At 50.9% G+C, this 19309-nt stretch overlaps 2 protein-coding genes across 2 annotated transcripts in view; both read right to left on the bottom strand.

Annotated features, from left to right (window-relative positions):
- Positions 1-19309, bottom strand: part of HOXC4 (homeobox C4) — a 38264-nt gene that overhangs the window by 4682 nt on the left and 14273 nt on the right. The gene's annotated exons all lie outside the window — the stretch shown is intronic.
- On the bottom strand, positions 15241-17558 carry HOXC5 (homeobox C5). Its single transcript, XM_012654233.1, has 2 exons — positions 17030-17558; positions 15241-16329 (listed from the first exon to the last, which is right to left on the bottom strand). Exons 1-2 carry the CDS (start codon positions 17481-17483, stop codon positions 16115-16117), a joined length of 669 nt encoding a protein of 222 aa, XP_012509687.1. The 5' UTR covers positions 17484-17558; the 3' UTR covers positions 15241-16114.

Genomic DNA, 19309 nt, shown 5'->3' with positions numbered 1-19309 from the left:
GACAGGTCCAGGGGGAGGGCTCTGGTAGGGTTGGGGGAGGGTTGATTATGGGGGAGAAAGCCTTCTGGCCCCACCCCCAGTCTCACTTCTAGGCCTGCACCTGGATGCGGCTGCCCCACCCCATCCCAGCTGTGAATATTCTCTCTCTCCACCTGGAAAGGTGAACTGTCGGTGGCCCCCCCCACCTCCCAGTCTTCACAGTCACCTTCTACCAGCCCTGTCTCCACCTCAACCCTCTTTTCTTCAATCTTCACCTTGCTGAACTTGTTAGGGAGTCCTCCCCATCACACCCCCCCCCAGGTTTCTGAGCTCCTGCAGGTGGGTTGAGTAGACCCACTTGAGCCAGTATGAGTGAATAGACCACAGAGGGTTCAGATACCTCCAACTGAATGTCAGGTCTGTCTTTGGTTATTATGGTTAAATATATATGCATACATACTATTAATATTTATTAGTATATTAAATGCCTCCTTATGCAGCCATAAATATGTGACATTGTCATTCTGGGTTTGTACAGCTAATTCAACGTGCACATGCACAAAGTGAAATCTCTGGGATTCCCCTAAGTGTGCCCACACTCATCAACATCATTTACAAAAAACAAAAACAAAAACAACTCCCTTTGGGCTCCTATAACTTAAATAGCAAGGAAGTCGCCTATCACATGGGTAAAATACCATACACATACATACAAACATTTTCACTTGGATATTATAACAAGCACAGAAATAAAATCCTTTCAGAGGGCTTCTGCACTTAGCAATGGCTTAATTGGGATGGAGAGGAGGGTACTAAGCAGCTCTGGCCTGTGATAAATCCTTGTATCTGGTCCTGGCTTCTTTTGTGCTTCGCCCTCCTGCCTCCTGCCTTGCCAGCCCAAGGACCTCCACCTCCGTTCTGCCCTCCACCTTTGCCCCAATTTTATTTTTTATTTTTTCTGACCACCTTTTGCCAGCATCCAAATGCTCTCTGCACACGGTCCCTCCACCCCATCTCCTTTCTAAATTTCGATCTGGTTTCTCTTTCGGAAACATGTTTCAGTACAAAGCGCTTCCCTTCTGACACTGCTGAAGAAAAATATGTGTCCATTGTGTGTGAGGCCTTATTGTGCCTGGATTACCATACTGACCGTTGGATAACCCATATTCCTCCCCTCCCCAGTAACAAGCTGCTGGCTGAGAGAGCTCAGCGGCTCCACAGATTCTGTGCTGCATTAAAATCTCACCTTTCCTTGGATTTTCCAAGGGAGAAAAATAAATGGGAGAACCAATTCAAGATTTGGAGGGCAAAGGAAAGGAAAACGACTGTCATTCCCTTTCCCACTCTTTGAAGTGCAGGTTTTTTTTTTTGTGCCTGTGTGTGTTGTTGTTTTACAATTAAAATTGTAACATGTCTCTTTCCTTTTCCTCAAATAAGTTGACTTTTAGATGGTATGCAATCAGGCAATTCATTTCATTTTGATTTTTTTTCTCTCGGCAACTTGAAAACCCCAGACTAAATCAAGACTCTTACCCCATTTTTTTCTTTTGTGTGTGTGTGTGGATATATGTGTGTTTTTGTTCCTTTCTGATGCCAGCAGGCAGGGCTAATGTATGCAAAAGAATATGCAAATGCTTAATTGATTTTTTTCTTAAATCTCTTGTCAGTAAAAGTAATGAATTAGTCTAAAATGATTTTAATAACCCGGATGTGTCACAAGAAAATACTCAACCTTTTTTTTCCCTCCTGGAATCGCTTATAGTCTCAAAAAAAAAAAAAAGCAATCATGGAATGTTAATTTGCCCCCTTTAAAATATTAAAGATGAATTTCTCTTGTTTGTTCGGGGACCATAGGCAAGGTCCTCTTGTGGATTTCCCCCGCCTTGCCTTGCCTTCCTTGGAATTCAATTTTCCTCAAATCTCGTTTAAAGTGGCTTTTTAAAAAGTGGCCGCATTTTAATATTGGTTAGACAGAGTGACCTGCATTTCACCTCGGGTGTTTGACTTGTTCCAATAGGTCACTGCCATGGGGTTATTGATGGGGAAACTCCATTGAAATTTGTCTCTTCGCAAATGGCCTTTAGATCTTCCAGCGAGTTCAATAACTAGTTATAATGTGGAAGGGGAAAAATGAAGGCCCTGGGCTAACGAATTTGATGTTTCATTTTTATGCTGGAAAAATTGTTAGTTGGAGGTTGAGTTCCCACCCCCTTCCTTGCTCATCCTGGCCTCACTGACCCCCACCCCCATTCAAGGCTGCTGGATTATATCCCCTTTAAAACTTGGGTTAGGGTGTCCCTTTCTCCCTTTGATGCAAGCTTTAACTCTTTTTATTGTGAATATTATCATTGTTGAACATTCTGACATGTGGATGCAGGAAGCTTGCACTGCTGGAGGTTTGTAACCTGAACTTTCTTGTTGAGGGAGAAGGACTTTTACTGTTAAAGGAGACTAAATGTGGTTTGAAAAGATCTAGAAATTATGCTGGCCCTAGGTTAGTTTATGGAGGACTCCCTGGCTTGGTACTCTCAGAATTAAGGAGTCCATAGGAAGCTGGAAACCCTTTTGAGAGTTGATGAGGGCATCTCAAGGTGCCCTAATCTGTTCTTGGCCTCTGAGCTGCCAGAGACCCGTGGGACTAGGCACCCAAGACTAAGGAAGGCAGAGACTGGAAAAAGCTAAAGATAGAGAGAGAATTCCATGGAGCAGGCAAGGGAATCCTGGGTCCTCTCCAGAGTCAGATTCAGAATTCATGGGGACTTGACGAGTAACTGCTTGTGGAATTCTGCACAAGGAAGGTGCTCTGCGAAAGCTCAATGCCTGAAGACCACGCATTTAGTGAACTGGAGAGAGCAAAGGAAAACCATAGCAGGTGATGGGGATTTTATAAGGATTCCCTTTTACTTGAGTTCTCAAGGAGTAGGAGAGGAAAGGACAGAGGAAGGGAGTGAAGGTCTTTATTTTATTCTCCCCAATCACAGCCAAATTGGGGAACCCTTAACTCCTCCAGAGAAGCCTCTGTGAGAAAGGACTTTGTAGAGCGCCCGTCTGCTCGGGCTGACCCAGCCATACCAGATCATTACCATTATTAACCTTACTAATAACAAGAACATCTTCCCCTCACAAAACCCAGCTCCCCATGTGCCTTATTTTCTCTTTTTCCAGGAACTGTTCCTTCTCCTTTCCTGCCCAAAGGGGTCCAGTTTGCTCAGCCCCAAATCCCCCTTTAATAAGCTCACCCGCCTCACACATCCCTTCCAAGCCTCGGCCCATAGATTGGAGTCATTCCAAAGGCAAGCTTTGAATCCTGAGTTGGGGGAATCAAGGCCAAGGGAAATATGTAAGTGCCTGAAACTGGGGTGCCACCTCCCGCCATCCCCTCAAACCTGGAGGCAGCATCTTGATGCCACCTGGGTTCTCAGACAAACTTGCCTCAGCAAATTCGTGGCACCGCTGGGATCTGGGGAACAGCCTTCAACTGCAACTGCGCGTCCTCAGCCCCATAAAAAAGGGGAAGCCGGAGAAGGGGCCATCATCGGCTTCAGAATACGGCCTGGGAGAGGGCACATAGTCTGCTCTTCCGAGCCAAGCGGGAATCAATAGCATTCTGTTATAAACTTCCCCGCGGCCCCTTCGCGCGCCCCAGTCGCGGTGGGCGAGCCACATCCCCAAACCCTCTCCCGCCTTGGCCCGCACCTTGGCCACCTCCTCCGAACCTGGGACCTCGCCCGCTCCCTGTTTTAATTACGTGATTGATTTTCGCTTTGGCCGCCTCAGGACGCCTCTGCCTCCGACTGTTTAAATCTTTCGGCTCCCTTTTTGTATTTCCGAGTCCTCCTGACGGGCTGTAATTTAGAGACTGCCCCTCCGGCGGCCGATGCGCACCGCGCGGCCTTGGTCCGGGTCCCGAGCTGCTGCCTCGCCCTACACTCCAACGAAATGGTCCTCCCGCGGTGCTCGGCGCGGCCAGGTCTGCAGCAGCCCCTCGGCACGGACTCTCTTTACTTGGTCCTGCCCATTCGCTTTTCTGAATTATTTTGTGCTCCATTATTCTCTGATAGAAAAATATTCCCTGTTTGGGTTATCACTTCCTGCCTGGCCTCGGTGCTGGGCTCTCCGCGTTCCTGTGTTTTTCTCTTCACCCGAATGACATGTGTATTAGAAGATCTGGATTGAGACGGAGGAAGCACGACGCCTGGCTTCGGGCTTGCGGAGAGCTGGAGCCCCTTCCCCCAAACACCTGGGCCCTGCGCCGGCTGGTGAAAAGCGCCAGGAGAAGCGAATTCGGCCACAACTTTACGCTACCAAGCGCGAGTGGGACCGCAGGGCTGGAGGTCCCTGCCACGACCCCTACCCCGCAGTAGGCTGTTGGAGCTGATTTTCGCTCCGCAACCCCAGACAGAGACCCCCTCACCCTGGCAGCGCCAACGGGCAGCAGCCTTGGGGTGGCTTCGGGCACCTACGTCCAGGAACACGCTGGTCAACCCTCTCCACCTGAGGGATTGAAGGTGAGGGGAAAGAGCGGAGGAAGTTTCTGAGAAGAGTAGATTTAGGGTGGAGAGAAAAGAGAAAGACAAGAAACAAGGGAAGGGAGTCCCTTCTCCCACTGTGGCTGGCCTCTTTCTCTTTTTCCTCCCCAAACCGCTGGTTTTCCGCTTACATTTTCATTTATTTACAACAAATAAACACTGCTCTGGTTATTCTCCCACGTCTTGTCCATTCTTTAATCCTTTCTAAAGAGGCAGCAATGAGTTACTATTAGCAGTATTTTATTATTATATATTTTTTTCTTTCAGAGAGAGGAGGGGATTGGGAATGTCATTGTCACTGGAGAAGAAGTTCAGCGAAACTTGAATTGGTCACAACCTTCTCCCTATCCCCGGACCTACAACACCCCAATTCTTGCCCCCCCAACCCCTTTCCCCCACAGCAATGTTGCCGGGTAAATAAGAGTCCGCCTGCCTGGCTATTAGGATTCTGGAGACGTTGGCATCTGTAGCAATCATTAGTCAACGCCGCGGAAGCCAAAGGAGCCGAGGAGTTGGACAGAAAAAATCTTGGAAATGATATACAGGAGCCGCCAAGGCATCAATCCCAGCCGATAAGAGCGGGTCTGCTGGGAGCGAGGCGTCCGCTTAATTGGGCCCTGGGCATGGAGAGCAACTGGAGACGGGGAACTTAAGGGTTGTGCAGTGACCCTGGCATCATTTGGGTCTCCTACAAAAATAGCTGGAGACTTGACCATGGTTTTTTCCACATTTTGAAGACCAGGTTGGGGATGGCAGGGACACCTACAAGCTTCTGTCAGCTTCTCACCCCAGAAGCCAAGAGGAACTGGGCTGGAGGACCCTCTCCTTTCTTCTCTACCCCTTCTGTTTAGTGGCTGTCTTAGAAGGTCCTACAGGTAGGGGAGCCTGGCCTGGGACCTCGGGTCATAGAGACAGCCTAGAGGGAGGCTGTGATCCCTAGAGTGGGCTTTCAGGAAGCAGATAACTCAGTTGGAGTAGACTTGGAGATAACCCTGGAGAGAGCGACAGAATTACTTGCTTTAATAAGCCCAACATCTGAAAGATATTTGTCCCCCAGCCCCACTCATCTGATATCTTTATAGATCGCAGAGACAGACATAGAGAGGGAGACAGAGAGATGCAGTAAGTTTAAGTCCTTCTAGAGGGAGATCTATGCCCCTACATAGATACATGTGTTATGGAACCATCTCTAAATATATGTTCAAATATTTAAGTTTGTAGCAAAACTGCATAGACTATAAAGATCTCCAAATATGTAGCTTCAATATGCAGCTATTTTATGGGTTAGGATCCTTAAATAAATCTAGATAAAAATTTCAAAATAGAGATGGAGCAACACACATAGTTCTTTCCAACCAACGAAAAAAATTCCCAAATATTCACTTAGGTATTTAGAGAGAACTGAACTAATGCATCCTAGCATATATATCCAACCACTATACAAAGATTGGTAATGTTCACACAGGAATTTGACAGAGGACTGTTATGTTCACTATGGATCTATAAATCTAAAGATCTATAAATCTGCATTTATATGTGGAGCAGAGAGGGGTGTAAATCATACATCCTGATATAGACATAGAATGATCTATAAATACATGTTCACATATACAACTATAGGAGTGCTCAACACTCTGTAAAAAGTATTTGTATAGAGTCTTAGGAATGGGGAGGATTCTCTCGTGCTTGTGAGTTTGGAGTGTCCCAGACCAGATTTCCCTGGGAAATGGATAAGGGCAAACTAGAACCTTTGTAAGTATAGTAAGAGGGCCCAGGAACTGATATAATCTACGGCCTCATTTCTACAGATAAGGGCATTTCACCAGCAATGTCTTTGAGTCCTGAAGCCTGGACCTGAAAGTGTTCTCTCCTGTCCCAGCCTGAACTCAGGCTGAGGTAGAAGCCTCCTCAATTCTTTTTCCTTCAGCACCGTAGCCTAAAGCTAAGGTCCCTAAGGGAGGGACCTGTGGTGGGGGTGGGGTCTTTAGGTGAGGAAGGCCATTATCATTAGAAAATGGAGGTATTTATGTAAAATATTATTTTGTTTGAAGACACCTTGGTAGAGAGAGATGTGAGAAGGCTGCAGGCTTTCATTCACATGCCCCTGCAACCATCTTAAATTACATAAAACCCAGTCACAGAGTGCAGAGAGTTTCCTCCATTCATAAGGTCCTAGATGGAGTCTTTATATGCCTCACTCCCATCTCCTCTCTTTTGTGGCTCCCTGAAGTCCCACCTTGTCTAAAAGGGGTTTGGAGCTTAGGAAAGGATGACAGGGAGACATGAGCCCCAGAAGAAAGGAGAAGCCCTAGGAGTCATGGTATCTACAGCCAGGCTCAGAAACTATTTGCCTTCAATGTTAGTTCCTTCGTGACTGAACGGTTGGGTGACCAGGGTCTGCATGGGCAAAAGGAAATGAAAGGTTGTATGATTTTTTTTAGGGGAAAACATTGAGGAGGGAAAATCATCAACTAGCCCCCCCCTCTTTTAAAACTGGAGGCAGAGAATTTAGGAGGCTCTAGAAATCCTTTTATTTTTCTCCTTTAGTTTACCGAGGAAGGGATGCAAGGAGGGGGCCTCAGGTGGGCTTGGGGAAGTGCAATCCAGTGTAGCTGGCTGGCTTGGGGGGAGAGCAATTTACAAAGCAAAACCTCAGATGCTACTTCCTGAGGAGTCACCAGATCAAAACAGCCTCCTCTAGGTGTTTATGACCCATCTCTACTCCCAACAGGAAAACATCCTCAATAAAACCTCAGCCCAGGCTGCTATCCTCCACCCAGGGGAAGGAGAGAGACACAATGTAAAAGAGGGACCTGACCCTTACTCCCTTTGTGTACACACACACATACACACACACACCCTGGGTTTTCCAGCCAGAGAAGTTGATGTTTTAAGGAAGTATTTACTAGACAAGATTTTTTTCAAATGTCTGAGTAAATAAGCAATCCTGATGGGTTTGTAGTTTGAGCTTGGAACAGCAAGGAAGGGGAATTAGATCAGATAAGTTTCTGGTCTCCTAGTCCCCCCATGGTCCTCCAAACTGCCACAACTCAATCTGGGCCAACAGGACACTAAAGGTCACCAAGAGCCTTGCTGCCACCATCCATGAAGGCTGCTCCAGGGTTTGGGTTTTCCAGCAAGGCAAAGGGAAGGAAATTCAATGATTGCCCATGGCTGCAGAGGTGGAGGTGTGGTGGGGAGGGGAAGACGAATGGTTTCCAAGCTTGGCTGATAGGAAGAATGGGGCGGGTGGGGAAGTGTGGGAGTTGGTTCCAGGCTGGTTTACTGTGTCCAGCCCAGGCTTCTGACCTCTACCATACCACACTTGGGCATGTACAGATATTTCTGTGTGTTCAGGTATTCTGGTGTTCAGGGCCAGGGAGTGGAGGAAATGAGGATGTTTAGAGAGCAAAAGCAAGCCCGTTCTACCTCCCTGAGACCTGTTGTGCAGTGCTGAAATGATCCCAGGTAACTCAGCCCACACATTCCACTTAGCCCACATAGGGCTTCTCAAGTCCCACATTGTGCAAGTGCACACATACACACACACACACACTCACACACACTCACACACACTCATACACTCCCTGCTTCATCCTGGGTATCTCTGTTTCCCTTTTGCCCCTCAGTGAGCCTTAGGAATGGGAAAGGGAGATAAATTCAAGGGTTCTATAGGGCTCAAAGATAAACAGATCTCTATTACCCCACTTCCTCAGCCCAGACCCTGGCTGGTGACTCCTTGGCCTCCTGTGGTCCCATCAAAGCAGCCAGAGGAGATATTATCAGAACAGACACACCACTGTAGGGTTACAAGGTCCCAGTAAAAGGAGGGGAGGAGTGGGAAGCGATATGGCTTTCTTGGCCCTCTAATGGCCTAGTCTTCTCCTTAAATGGAATCCCTAACCCAAAAAGCCCTGGCTTGGTGTCCTGAGTCCTCATTCCAGATTTTCTTTCTTCTCCACCTCAAAGGGATTCAGAGGCTCTAGTCCCACCAAGGAGGGGGCTGAGAGTGGTGGTGTTTGTCTTCCCAGCAAAAAAAGAGGCATAATTAAATCCCCAAATAGGATGTTTCAGCATTATCCCCTCTCAAAAACTCAGCCCAGAGCAGTTATAGACAGGGATAGTCAAAGACACAGAGAAAGTTTACTAGGATATTAGAACGGGTTAAGGCACTCTGATAAAATCTCTCTTTCTAGTGCCTGCATGGACGGAGCGAATCTTCCCCTATCTTTCTTTCCTTATCCTTCATGGGATTTGGTAAGCCCAGTGTGAGAAGTCCACATTGAGAGTTGGTCTCAGACAAGGCTACCACACCATACACTAGGGAAAAATTAGTGTGTGTTTTAACTCTAACTCAAAAAAGAGAGAAATGGAGCAGTATGCTTAAAGGTAACTTGGGAAGTATGGCTTCTGAGAAGAGTTGCCCTATTCCTGGCTTTTCATCCTAATCCTCCCACCTGGCCTGTGGCATTGTCCGCAAACCAGCCCTACCCAGAGAACAAACAAGCAGGGGGGTTGTTGACAAAGCCCAGCTCAGACTGGGTTATCCATCCCACTCTTGCTCTCATAATGCCCCCAGAGGAAGGCTTAGCGGTTCAGGTAGCACAGGCCCTCAGAACTCCTGCCCCTTAACTCAAATAAGGCAAGAGAGCAGGAGAAGGGGAAGGGAAGAGAACCCAACCAGAAAATTAACCTGAAACAAAGCCCCTGAGATAGGGCTGGGGGAGAATGCCTGGGTCTGGACTTACCAGTGGATTGGCCGAGGGCCTAGCCCAACTGTTCAGGAAACACAAGCATTTGTGTCATACATACATACTCTCTGTGCCATCAGATGCTCTTGTTCAGAAATAGTTTCTCACCCATTACTTGTTCTGACACAACCCATGGAAACACAGACATTGAAATCCACACATTCAGTGGCTGTGTCCTTTGATAGTTATTGGCCATGCCACAGGATCATCGCTTAGTCTATTATTACTCTTGTTATATCTTGTTAAAAGAATGGAAGGGAAAGGGACTTAAATCTATTGCCTGTTTAATATGAAGGATGAGGAGGGTCCTAATTCTCTGTGCTTACCCTTTCCCAGAACCCTTCACTTCACTGGCTCAAAGTTATTTGACAAACTAGAGGTACCAAACACCCAATTTTCAAAAAAATTTTGCTCCCTTCCCCAACCATGCCTGTGGCAGAATGATAAAGCTAATGGCTCCTGGAGCATTTCCAGAAAGATAAATCAAAAGGGCTCCTCTAATTGCCCCACCTGCCCTCATGAGGCTCAGAAGAGAATGAAAACCTGTAAAAGGTAAGTGTATAGGGAGTAATGACAGCCCGAATTTGAATTCAGAGCTGGAGCTCATGTCCACATTTGCTCTATAGCCTAATTTAGAGTTTACATCTATAAAGCCCAGAGAATTGGATAGGATCTTGCTGGCAAACATGGGAGTAATACAGAGGATGCCCCCACAACTCCAGATCCTTGTACAATTGAGACTGACTTCCAGATACAACTTTGTTAGGAACTGTGGACACAAGCCCAAGACTCCTCAGAGCTGGTTCAGGGACAGAGGGGGTCAGAATATGCTTTGTATCACTCCTGCCCTCCAAATCTGAGATAGGACAGACCCAGGCCCTGGGGGAGGGGGTCAGTAAGGAAGGGGTGAAATAGAAGTGGAAGAAAGAGCTAAACAGAGACCCAAGTACTGTTTTGCTGATTGGTTGCTGGGGGCCATGTGACCCTGCTTAGCATGTTCCTGATTGGTTGCTTGACCTCTTCTAGGGTTAAAGACCTAGGAACAAAACTGAAAGCTTTCTGGGTTGGCTGGGGCACGTTGGCACCTGACTGCCTGCTCCTTTACCCCAGAGACTGGGTTCAGGGAAGGCTTCGGGAAAACCAAGAATCTCTTTTATGTTTTTGTCCTGTTTCCAGGTGGGACTGACAAAACCATAAAAAACTGAGGCAAATTATTTGAGGGGAAGGAGGATCTATTATCACAAGAAGACGGGGTGGTTTTTAAAAGAAATTTTGGAGCCCAAAGAAAGGGGGCAAGGAAGTCATTGAATGCCCCAAGAGATGCTGTGTAAATCTATAAACATAGAAACACACTCATACGCCCCTCTACACGGAAAGAGAAAGGACTGGGACTGAGATCTGGCCAGGAGTCAGGGAGAGTGGTGGAGTCTTCCTGGGGTGTAGGAGTTTGGCCCTGGCTAAATTCCTGGTTAAAGACCACTGGACTCGCTCCCTAGGGCTCTGGAGAAGCTGAAGGGAGGGGAAGAGTCAGGGAAACTCCCATCTCCCTGTTGCTTGGATTGGAAAGTTTACCGAAACCCTCAAAATCACAGACTAATGGGGAGGAGAAACTCGAGGTCAGATAATGAGGAAGGAGAACCTGAGAGTTAATTTTTTGAACGGGCTACTGGAGAGAATTCTCTGGGATCTCAAGGCTTCCCAGGGAAATAAAGGTGTCAATGAGGAGGGTGGGGGAGGCTGAATCTTGGCATGAGACTGAGGCCCAGACAGTGGCCTCAGGGGAGTCCTCCACCCACCCGCCCGAGCTCCTCACGACAGCGAGAGACCACTAGACTGAAGCATGGGGCTCAGCTCAGACTCTCCGTGTCCTTGGGCCTCTGTCCCCCTCTGCCTTTGGAGTCTGTCTGGGCTATCCCTCCCTGCTTGATTCCGCTTTTTCCTCAGTCCTTCGGGCAGCGGGGGCTATGCTAATAGCCTTCCTTCCCCATCCTCCAACCGCACCTCGCCACAAAGCAGGTACCAGGACACCCTTGTGCCCCAAGGCACTCCTCCCTTCACAAAGGTGCAGACCTGGCTCTCTGGATCCCTCTGCTCCCCTTTCCTTTCCTGAAGCCCGGACAAGTTGCCCCCACCATGGGCCCGCGGGCCTTCAGCCCTGCTCTGGAATGGAACCCATGCCAATTCATGGCCGGCTAGTAGAACAACCTGAGTTCACATGTTGTCACTTTCCTGGCTTAGCTCCTGGTGACGGTAGCACTTGAGGAGGGGTTATACACTCACAGGTGTGGAGGACACATGCCTCCTATGCCCAGTGCCTCTGCTGCTCCTCCCTGGAAACCTGAAGGGTGCCCCGGCCTGAGGACTGACCCCAGGATACAATGCTCAGATGGGCTAGCTCCATTCCCTGGGGGCTACTCTCTCCTCAGGGTTAGGGGTTTTTCCCAGCTTAGCAAAGACATTGCTTCTACTCTCTTTACCCATCCAATACACATTTACATTCCACTCACAGCAGGAAGCTCCAGGCCTCCTAGGGCCTGATTTTACCTGAGGCTAGGGCCAGGGATGCCAGGAAGACCTCAGCAGCTAGAGGGAGGGGGAAAACATGAAATTGCACTGGCTCCAGACAGACTAAGACCCCGGAGTACAGAGTACGGAGGCTGCGATAGCTGCCAGCCCAAGCCTGGGGGCGAGTGGGGAAGACCATACTCTGGGACTCCTGGGTTCAGCCGACCACCTTTAAAATGCTTCTGCCAATTCAGTCAGCAGCAGTCTGTGGGCTCAGAAGCCACAAAGCCCCCCATCCCTGCCTTTCTCCCCAGCTTCCCACTCTGCCTAGATTCTGGGCCACTGGCCAAGGGCTGAACTCACCCCTCCCTGGAACAGGAGGCCCCAGCGGCATTTTGCCCTTGTGTCTAGAGTTTACACACGCCTACAAAACACCAAACACCCCTGTATCCTGCGCAGGCTTTCTTCTCAGCTGAGAGAGGGTCAGGAAGACCTGGCGAAACTCTAAAGAAATAAGGCCTCTCCCTACCCCAGCTGACTTGCAGTCGGAGGGAATCGGGGTTGGGAAGGGGAGAGCTGGCCTGGGGAGACAAGCTCTCCCGTCATCTGACTTCCCAGCAGCGGCTGTTTTTCTTCTCCCACCCCAGCCTGGGGAGGCCTGGGGAGGCCTTTTCCCCCTCCCCCTAAAGAGTGGGAACTGTCTTGTATCAAGTGGGGGAGGGATTAAGTAAATGGGAGAATGGGTCTGAGAGAGAGAGAGAGAGAATATTAACTTACAGCGTTCGCCTGGGATTCATTTTCGAAGATGTAACCTCTCTCACCATCATCCCCAGCGCCGTAATCCCCTCTAACTGCCAGGCCCTCTGTCCCAGCATTAAACCTCACCAGCAGCTGCGTGGCTGGACAGTTAAGATTATATATGATGTAAATATATTGTGGGTTTGTCAGCTCTCCCTACACCATAAAACTTGGTTTAATGACATCACGTGGTCCCCCAAGAGCCACTCACGGGCTTGCCTTCGGGCCATTCACATAAATAACCTCCAAAAGTTTCAAACTCCTAAATTCACGTAGAAGCCATGCCTATTTCTCTAATACTCAGTTACACTAAAAAACCCTCATGCTTCTCCTTTGCCCCACCCCCACACACCCCTTGCAGGGTGGGGAGGGGAGAGAGGGTGGATACTAATTTATTTATTTACTTACTTATTTCCATAAGGACCTGTCGCCTTCAGGGTCATGTTGATATTTTTTTCCTCCTGTATTTTTCCTCCTCTCTCCTCTAATTGCTCAGAGTGGGCCGTGTCCCCCTCTTCCCACTCCCCCGGGAAGGTAAGTCATGCTTCTTCCCCTTCTTTTTCACTGCCAGAGTGGGTGGGTTCCAGGGCAAAGTGGAAGGCAGGCTCCATGGTCTCTGTGACCCAGAAGCCCCCTCCACTAACCCCCCAAGAGCAATGTCAGACCCTGGTACTTGGAGATTGTTCCAGGAGGCTGGCTGGTGGGGGAACTACCAGACCCAGACCCTGAAGCAGAAGCCTCTGCTCAGGGAGAAAGCAGGGATGTGGGCATTATCCACCCCCAGTGCAGGGGAGTAGGTCGGAGGCCTCTGGCTTGGTTGCCACTGCCGCTGACGCTGCAGAAGCTGAAGTGGGGCCTGGGGGCCGACCTGCAGACTGTAACAGGAAGGGGGTGAGCAGGCAGGCACAGCCAAAAGGAGTCAGTCCTTCAACTTCTCCAGGGAAGAAGAGGCTCAAACCCTGCCGGAGGAAGCAGTCAGTGCAAGGTGGGATGGGTGCCGCCTGCCTGGCAGCTCTGACCAACATTGCCTCCATCCCTGGCAAAGCCAGGTTCTCCCCCTGGGGTGGTGCATCTGGCCCCTGGGGAGGAAGCACAAGGGCCTTCGCAGCCTGGGAGGCAGGAGCGGGTGAGCGCGGGCGCCAGAGACTCTTTCTTAGTTAACTGTTACCCATTGTAGATGCCAGTGCTTCTCCATGCTTCACTGCTCGCCCAATAGTTTTACTCAGCATGGAGAAAAAATTAAAATAACTCCCTGAAGAAAATTACACATTTTATTTCGGGGAGGGGGCAGGGAGAGAGGGGGGGTGGAGAGAGAGAGAGAGAGAGATAGGGGAAGAGAAGGAGTGCTGGCTGGGCTGACTGCTGAGTGCAAGTTGAGGAGACACAAGGGCACCCTAACCTGGTCTGAGTGCAGTGTGAAGGGAAGGGTGGTAAGTCATGGGTGCAGTTCAATAAACATTTGTTGAGACCTCCTACGTGCTAGACATGGGGTGAGGAAAGGCTCTTGGGTCTTTTTAAAAAATGGCTGACAGGTAGCTTAGGCAGTGGGATGCATCGAAGTTAGTCTTTATGATAAATCCAAGGAGCATCAGCATTAATAATCATAAATATTCCGCCCCCCCCCCCCGGAGTCTCTCTGCTCCCCTTCCTTCTTGGCTGCTGGAGCAGCCCCCTAACCCAGCTCCAGACCCCCACCCCACCAGCGTGGGGGGCCTAGGCTTGCCTGCACGAAATCATGCTGTTGTGGGAGGCGGGAGAGGAAATGCAGTAAAGTTTTATGGACCCTTCCCACATTTGTTTCTCCTGTAAAGTGTTTCCTCCTCCACCCCATCCCAGAGGCTTGGAGTGGGCCTTAGCCAGCCTCAGACACCACCTGAATTATCTGCCTCCCTCTCTTAACTCCCTCTCTTTAGCCCACCCTCCCCTCCACACAAAATCCCAGAGACTGAGATAAATGATGGCAAACAGACGTGACTCCAGCGCTGGTCCATGCGGCTCCTTTCCCAGTTAATTGTCCTGAATAGCCCTAGGCCCTAGAAGGTGGGGGAAACAGTCTGAACATTTCCTGTCAGGCAGGTACACCCTGCAGATGGCCCTCCCTGCTCCCTCTCCTCCAGCATCTTAGAAAGCGAAGCACACCTCCTCCAACTCCCCCAGCGCCCCTTTCCCAAGCAGCACCAACTCTCTCTGGTGTCTTTCTGGACCAAATGGGTCTCTGGAGTGAGGGCTCAGCCCTCCCTCCCTGTCCAGCAAGGGCCCTCAGGTACCACCTAGGCTCAGGAGAGACCTTCGAAGACCCAGAAGGGCCTGAGTCTGAGCACGGCGGAGCCACTGGTCCCTGCACTTTAGCTTTGGCATGGAGCAGGGGCCGCTGTCAGTCCAGAGGCCTCGGATGCACCCAGCCAAGGTAGGAATCGGGTGCAGAGGCCTGAATGCCTTGGACAGCCACAGCAGGAGGAAAGCCAGTTCAGGAGTGCCCTCCTCTGCCCCCACAGGCCTTTCTTGGAGTTAAGGATCAGGGAAAGAACTAAATTTCACTTCCCTCTACTTGATGCCCCTAGAAGCTAACATTTTTTTTTTAAGAGGAGGCTTAAATGTTGTGAGCCTCCCCCTATCCTCACAGCCCATTTAGACATTTTACCCAATACATGCCCCAAACAGACAGGAGCCACTGCATCTTTAGTCCTGTTCTCTCTTCATCTTTATTTGATATGACAAAATATAGTTTCAGGAGGGACCCAGAGTCAATAAATAGTTGGACAACAGCAATGGGGCAGGAGGGCACAGTAAGTCGCGTCAGGGACTATGGGACAGCAAGGAGCCTCTAGGAAAATTTGCTGGGATCCAGTGGCAGGAAACCCCAATATTTGAGCTAGTTAGCAGGCTGGGGCTGCGGGCCTGAGAGGGCATGCAGCGAGCAAGGACTGGGGAGGTTCTCGGATTTTTCTTGGGGAGAAAGGTTTGTAGAGCACAGAGCAATGGAGCGGGCCCTAGGCAGATGTTCAGTCATCTTCCCCTTTCATATGCAAATCGTTAATAAGTGAAGATCGGGTTTAGTCGCTATAAGGAAGCACCCCAAATCTGGAGACGAACTCCACCAGCTACAACCACTCCCTCGCCAGCCTGCGGCCGCTTGGCCCGACTAGCGAGGAACAAAGGAGAGAGCGAGGCTGGAGAGCCTGTGGCGCCCGCCGGGCCCATCTTAACTTGGACGGGCCCAGCTGGGGCTCTGAGCCAGAGAAGCGAACCAGGCCGAGGTTCGTCCAGCACCAGCCCCTCTACGCCGCAGCCCTCAGGGGAGGCCCTGTGGAGCTTGCCCTGGGCCGCGGGTACTGAGCTGAGGGGAGACGGGGCAGCGCAGGCAGCCTCGCGGGAACCCTGGGTCGGTGGGGATGCGGAATGCCAAAGGAAAGCTTCTTTTGTCTGTGAGGCCCGGGAGCCAGTGCTCCAGCACCTGCCCCCGCCCCAAAACACACAGAGAGGAAACCCGAAAAGGAAAGGCAGGGACCGAAGCCGGCTCGGGGATGCGGTCTGCGGGCCTCCTCGCTGCCTCTAAAGAGCCTCTTTGCTTTTCATTTTGGAATCCTTCTTCCACTTCATCCTGCGGTTCTGGAACCAGATCTTGATCTGTCTCTCATTGAGACACAAGTTGTTGGCGATCTCTATGCGCCTGCGGCGAGTGAGGTAGCGGTTAAAGTGGAATTCTTTCTCGAGTTCCAGAGTCTGGTAGCGCGTGTAACTGGTTCGGGACCGCTTGCCGTCCGACTCTGGAACATAAACCCCCCAGCCAAGCCAGGAAGGGGTGAATAGCGTGCAGCGCCCAGCGCCCCCGCCCCAGCCCCAGGCCCCCACCCGCGGCCGGAGGGAGAGGAGGCGAGCACTGCAGGACAGGCCCCGCGGGCCTCAGGCGGGCCAGCCCAGCCCAGCCCCGGGAGAAGCTCCTCCGCCCAGGCAGGAAACTTTCCACCGCAGCCTTCGCTCAGCAGCCGGAGGGGCTGAGGGGGGGTGGGGGGAAGAGGGAGACCCAGGCTCGGACCGAACAATAAGCACCCTCGAGATCCGAGCACCGGGGACCCCCCTCCCGCCCCTCCCGAGTCGCTGGAATCCTCCGGAGCTGCGAGCGCCGGCCGAGCCGGCTCCGCAGGGAGGGAGGGAGGGAGTCGCGGGGGGATCCCCGCTCTGGAGCCCCGCGCTCCTCACCCTTCAGATCCCTCTATTTTTTTAACTCCCTCCCTCTCCCCCAAAAATTGAATATTGCCTTTTATACACGTTTTGTTCCTATGATCCAATTATGTCGTCGTAAATTTGGGCGCACACAGCCTCTAAGCCTTTTAGTGGACAGTTTTACGAGCCATTGATGCCTGGATCGTAAAATTTATGGCCGCAGGTTTTTTTTCTTTATTTGCCCCGCATGGCCTATAAAACCCAGGCGGACCCGAGCGCGCAAAATGAAGCCCTAAAGTTTACCGTGGCTCATGTGCAGTTTGGTCATCCACGGGTAAATCTGTGGCGGGGCCGGTGGTTGGCTCAGTCCGGCGGGCTGCCCTGTCTGTGCCTGCTCCTCTTTGATCTCCCCACTGCTCTTAGCTCGCTCCTCCAGCGCCGGGCGAGCTGCCTTCTGACTGTACATCCCGGGGTTCAGAGGAGCCGCTTCGTCTCTGCCCAGAGCGTGTCCCGGAGCGGCCGCGGCGCTGCAGGCAGGGCGGTCGGGGTGAGCCCGGGGGTTGGCAGCCATGTCTACCCCGTGGAGAGAGTTGGAAGGCGCAGGCGGTGGGAAAGTGATGCTTAAGTCCAATCCGCCGTAGCAGTACCTGGATGCCTGCACCTCTGAGGCCGATCCATAGTTCCCACAAGTTTGCATGTTATAGGCAGGGATATTGGGGCTCTGCTTATAGAATGAATTGGCTACGTAGGAGCTCATGGCGGGGAGGGCCCAAAAAAATTTCTGCACCCTTTTTGATTAAGGGTGATTTGTGACTCTTTGAAGTTGAGGGGTTTTTTGTTCTCCAAAGTGCACAATTTATAGGTGGAGATATCTCTTTCTTTATCCTATGCGCTCTTCCCAAATAAGGGAGCCTTAAATAGAGTCACGTGACTCCAGCGGCCACTCATAAATTTGGCTTGATGACCTCCGGGAGGTTAGTGATGGAAGCCGGCGAAACGCATCTTGATATGTTGGCAAAGCCCAACCAAGGGGGAGAGAGAAAGAGAGGGAAGGGGGAGGAAAAAAATGGTTCTTGGAATTGGGGGGTAGCCGGGACAACGAGCCCACAGCGACACCTGGTGCCTACTTGGAGAAATTGCATCCTCGAGCTCCAACACGCCTTCAGGCAGTGGGATTTTCTACCCTGTGGAGAAGCTGGTTGTTACTGCAACAAACCCTTGAGCTAGCCTTTTAAATTCTATTTAAATTTGAGAGAAGACTAGGCCCCACTTAGGATGCGCACAGTGTTTTTTTGTAATGGATAATCCTGTTCTCTCAATCTCAAGGGCCTTCCAATATTCAAAAATGGCTGAGGAAAGGGGATTTAGTTAAGTTCTCCTGCCCAGGTTGGAGAACCAAGGGAGGTTATCTCAGGTACCCTAAACCAAAGGTCAAGTTCCCTGGCCTGAAAAGCCCCCAAGGCACCCTAGCTACTGCTGAGAGGGTGCCTATCCGCATGGGAAAGTGGACTTGGCCTCTGGAGAAGAAGACAGGATGCTCAAGAGGAGGGGTCCTAGGTGGGCTGAACAAGATGGGGGGGTCATCCTGTGGCTGAGTCCTGGGTACTCTCTAGGATGGGCCTGGAGCTGAGGAGCCAGGTGGAGTTGGGTAGAGCTCACCATACCAGCTACCCCAGAATGGCAGCAAGGCAATTTTTTCAAGTGTGTGTGTGTGTGTGTGTGTGTGTGTGTGTAAAGAACCTGACACAATGGGCTGGAGGACTGCTTCCCTGCATTCCTGCATTCTTGTGGTACCTATGCTAGATATTTTAGATAGAAAATAGATGTTAATCGAGCACATGGAGAAGCAAGATTCAAGCCTCCACAATATTATATGAATAAGGCAGAGGGAAAGGCCTGTCTTGTGCCCTTTGGGGAAAAGGTGTCTGGACTAGGCTTTCCAGAGACCTGAATTCAGAAGGTCCGCGGGAGAGTAATTCCTGAGCTATTTGGAGACATGGAGAGGACCTGGGTAGAGGGTGGGCAAGGCAGGCGCCTGGGCAAGCTTCGCAGGGTCTCTGCAGCCATTAGGCCCTTCCCACATCCCCTAGCCCCAAGTGTTATTCTTTCCTGCCTGCTTCTTCCCAGGAAATCTCCGCCCCCGCCAGGAGAAGCCCCCTCCCCGCCGCCCCCCCCCTCCCGCTGAAGGAGGTACTGGAGGGGAAGCTGGCGGGGATCTGGAGGATCTGGAAAACTCTGGCAGATTTTTTCCCTCCGGGAGACCCCCCTTACCACCTCTCCTCCTGGGCCCACTCAGGTTTCTCTGGCTGGGCTTGGCGAGAGAAGGCCAGACCTGATAAATGGTTAGGGTCCGGCTTCGCTCCTCACCCGCCGGGTTTGAGGAGAAAAGAATAAGGAACCAGACGGACTGGGACTGCAATGAAGGAATTTTGTCCCGGCCACGTCAAGAGTCCTAGAGCAGGCAAGGGCTCAGTTTCCAGGCTTTCTCTTTCGAGATGTCCTTGAATCGCTCAATCCCTGCTGAAGGGCTCCGATCCCGCGCGGTCTTCTCTCTCCCCTCCGTTTTTCTGCCTCCGGCACGGT

The sequence above is a fragment of the Propithecus coquereli genome, unplaced genomic scaffold (genome assembly GCF_000956105.1).
Source record: "Propithecus coquereli isolate 6110/MARCELLA unplaced genomic scaffold, Pcoq_1.0 Scaffold111, whole genome shotgun sequence".
NCBI classification, from domain to species: Eukaryota; Metazoa; Chordata; class Mammalia; order Primates; family Indriidae; genus Propithecus; species Propithecus coquereli.
This window is presented reverse-complemented; position numbering and strand designations above follow the sequence as displayed.

Bases quoted from the DNA above. Each gene is read 5' to 3' on its own strand.
- HOXC5 (XM_012654233.1), bottom strand. From the start codon at position 17,483: ATGAGCTCCTACGTAGCCAATTCATTCTATAAGCAGAGCCCCAATATC. The intron at 16,330-17,029 runs GTAAACTTTAGG...TTTATGTTCCAG, and splicing joins CAAACTGCACATGAGCCACG to AGTCGGACGGCAAGCGGTCC.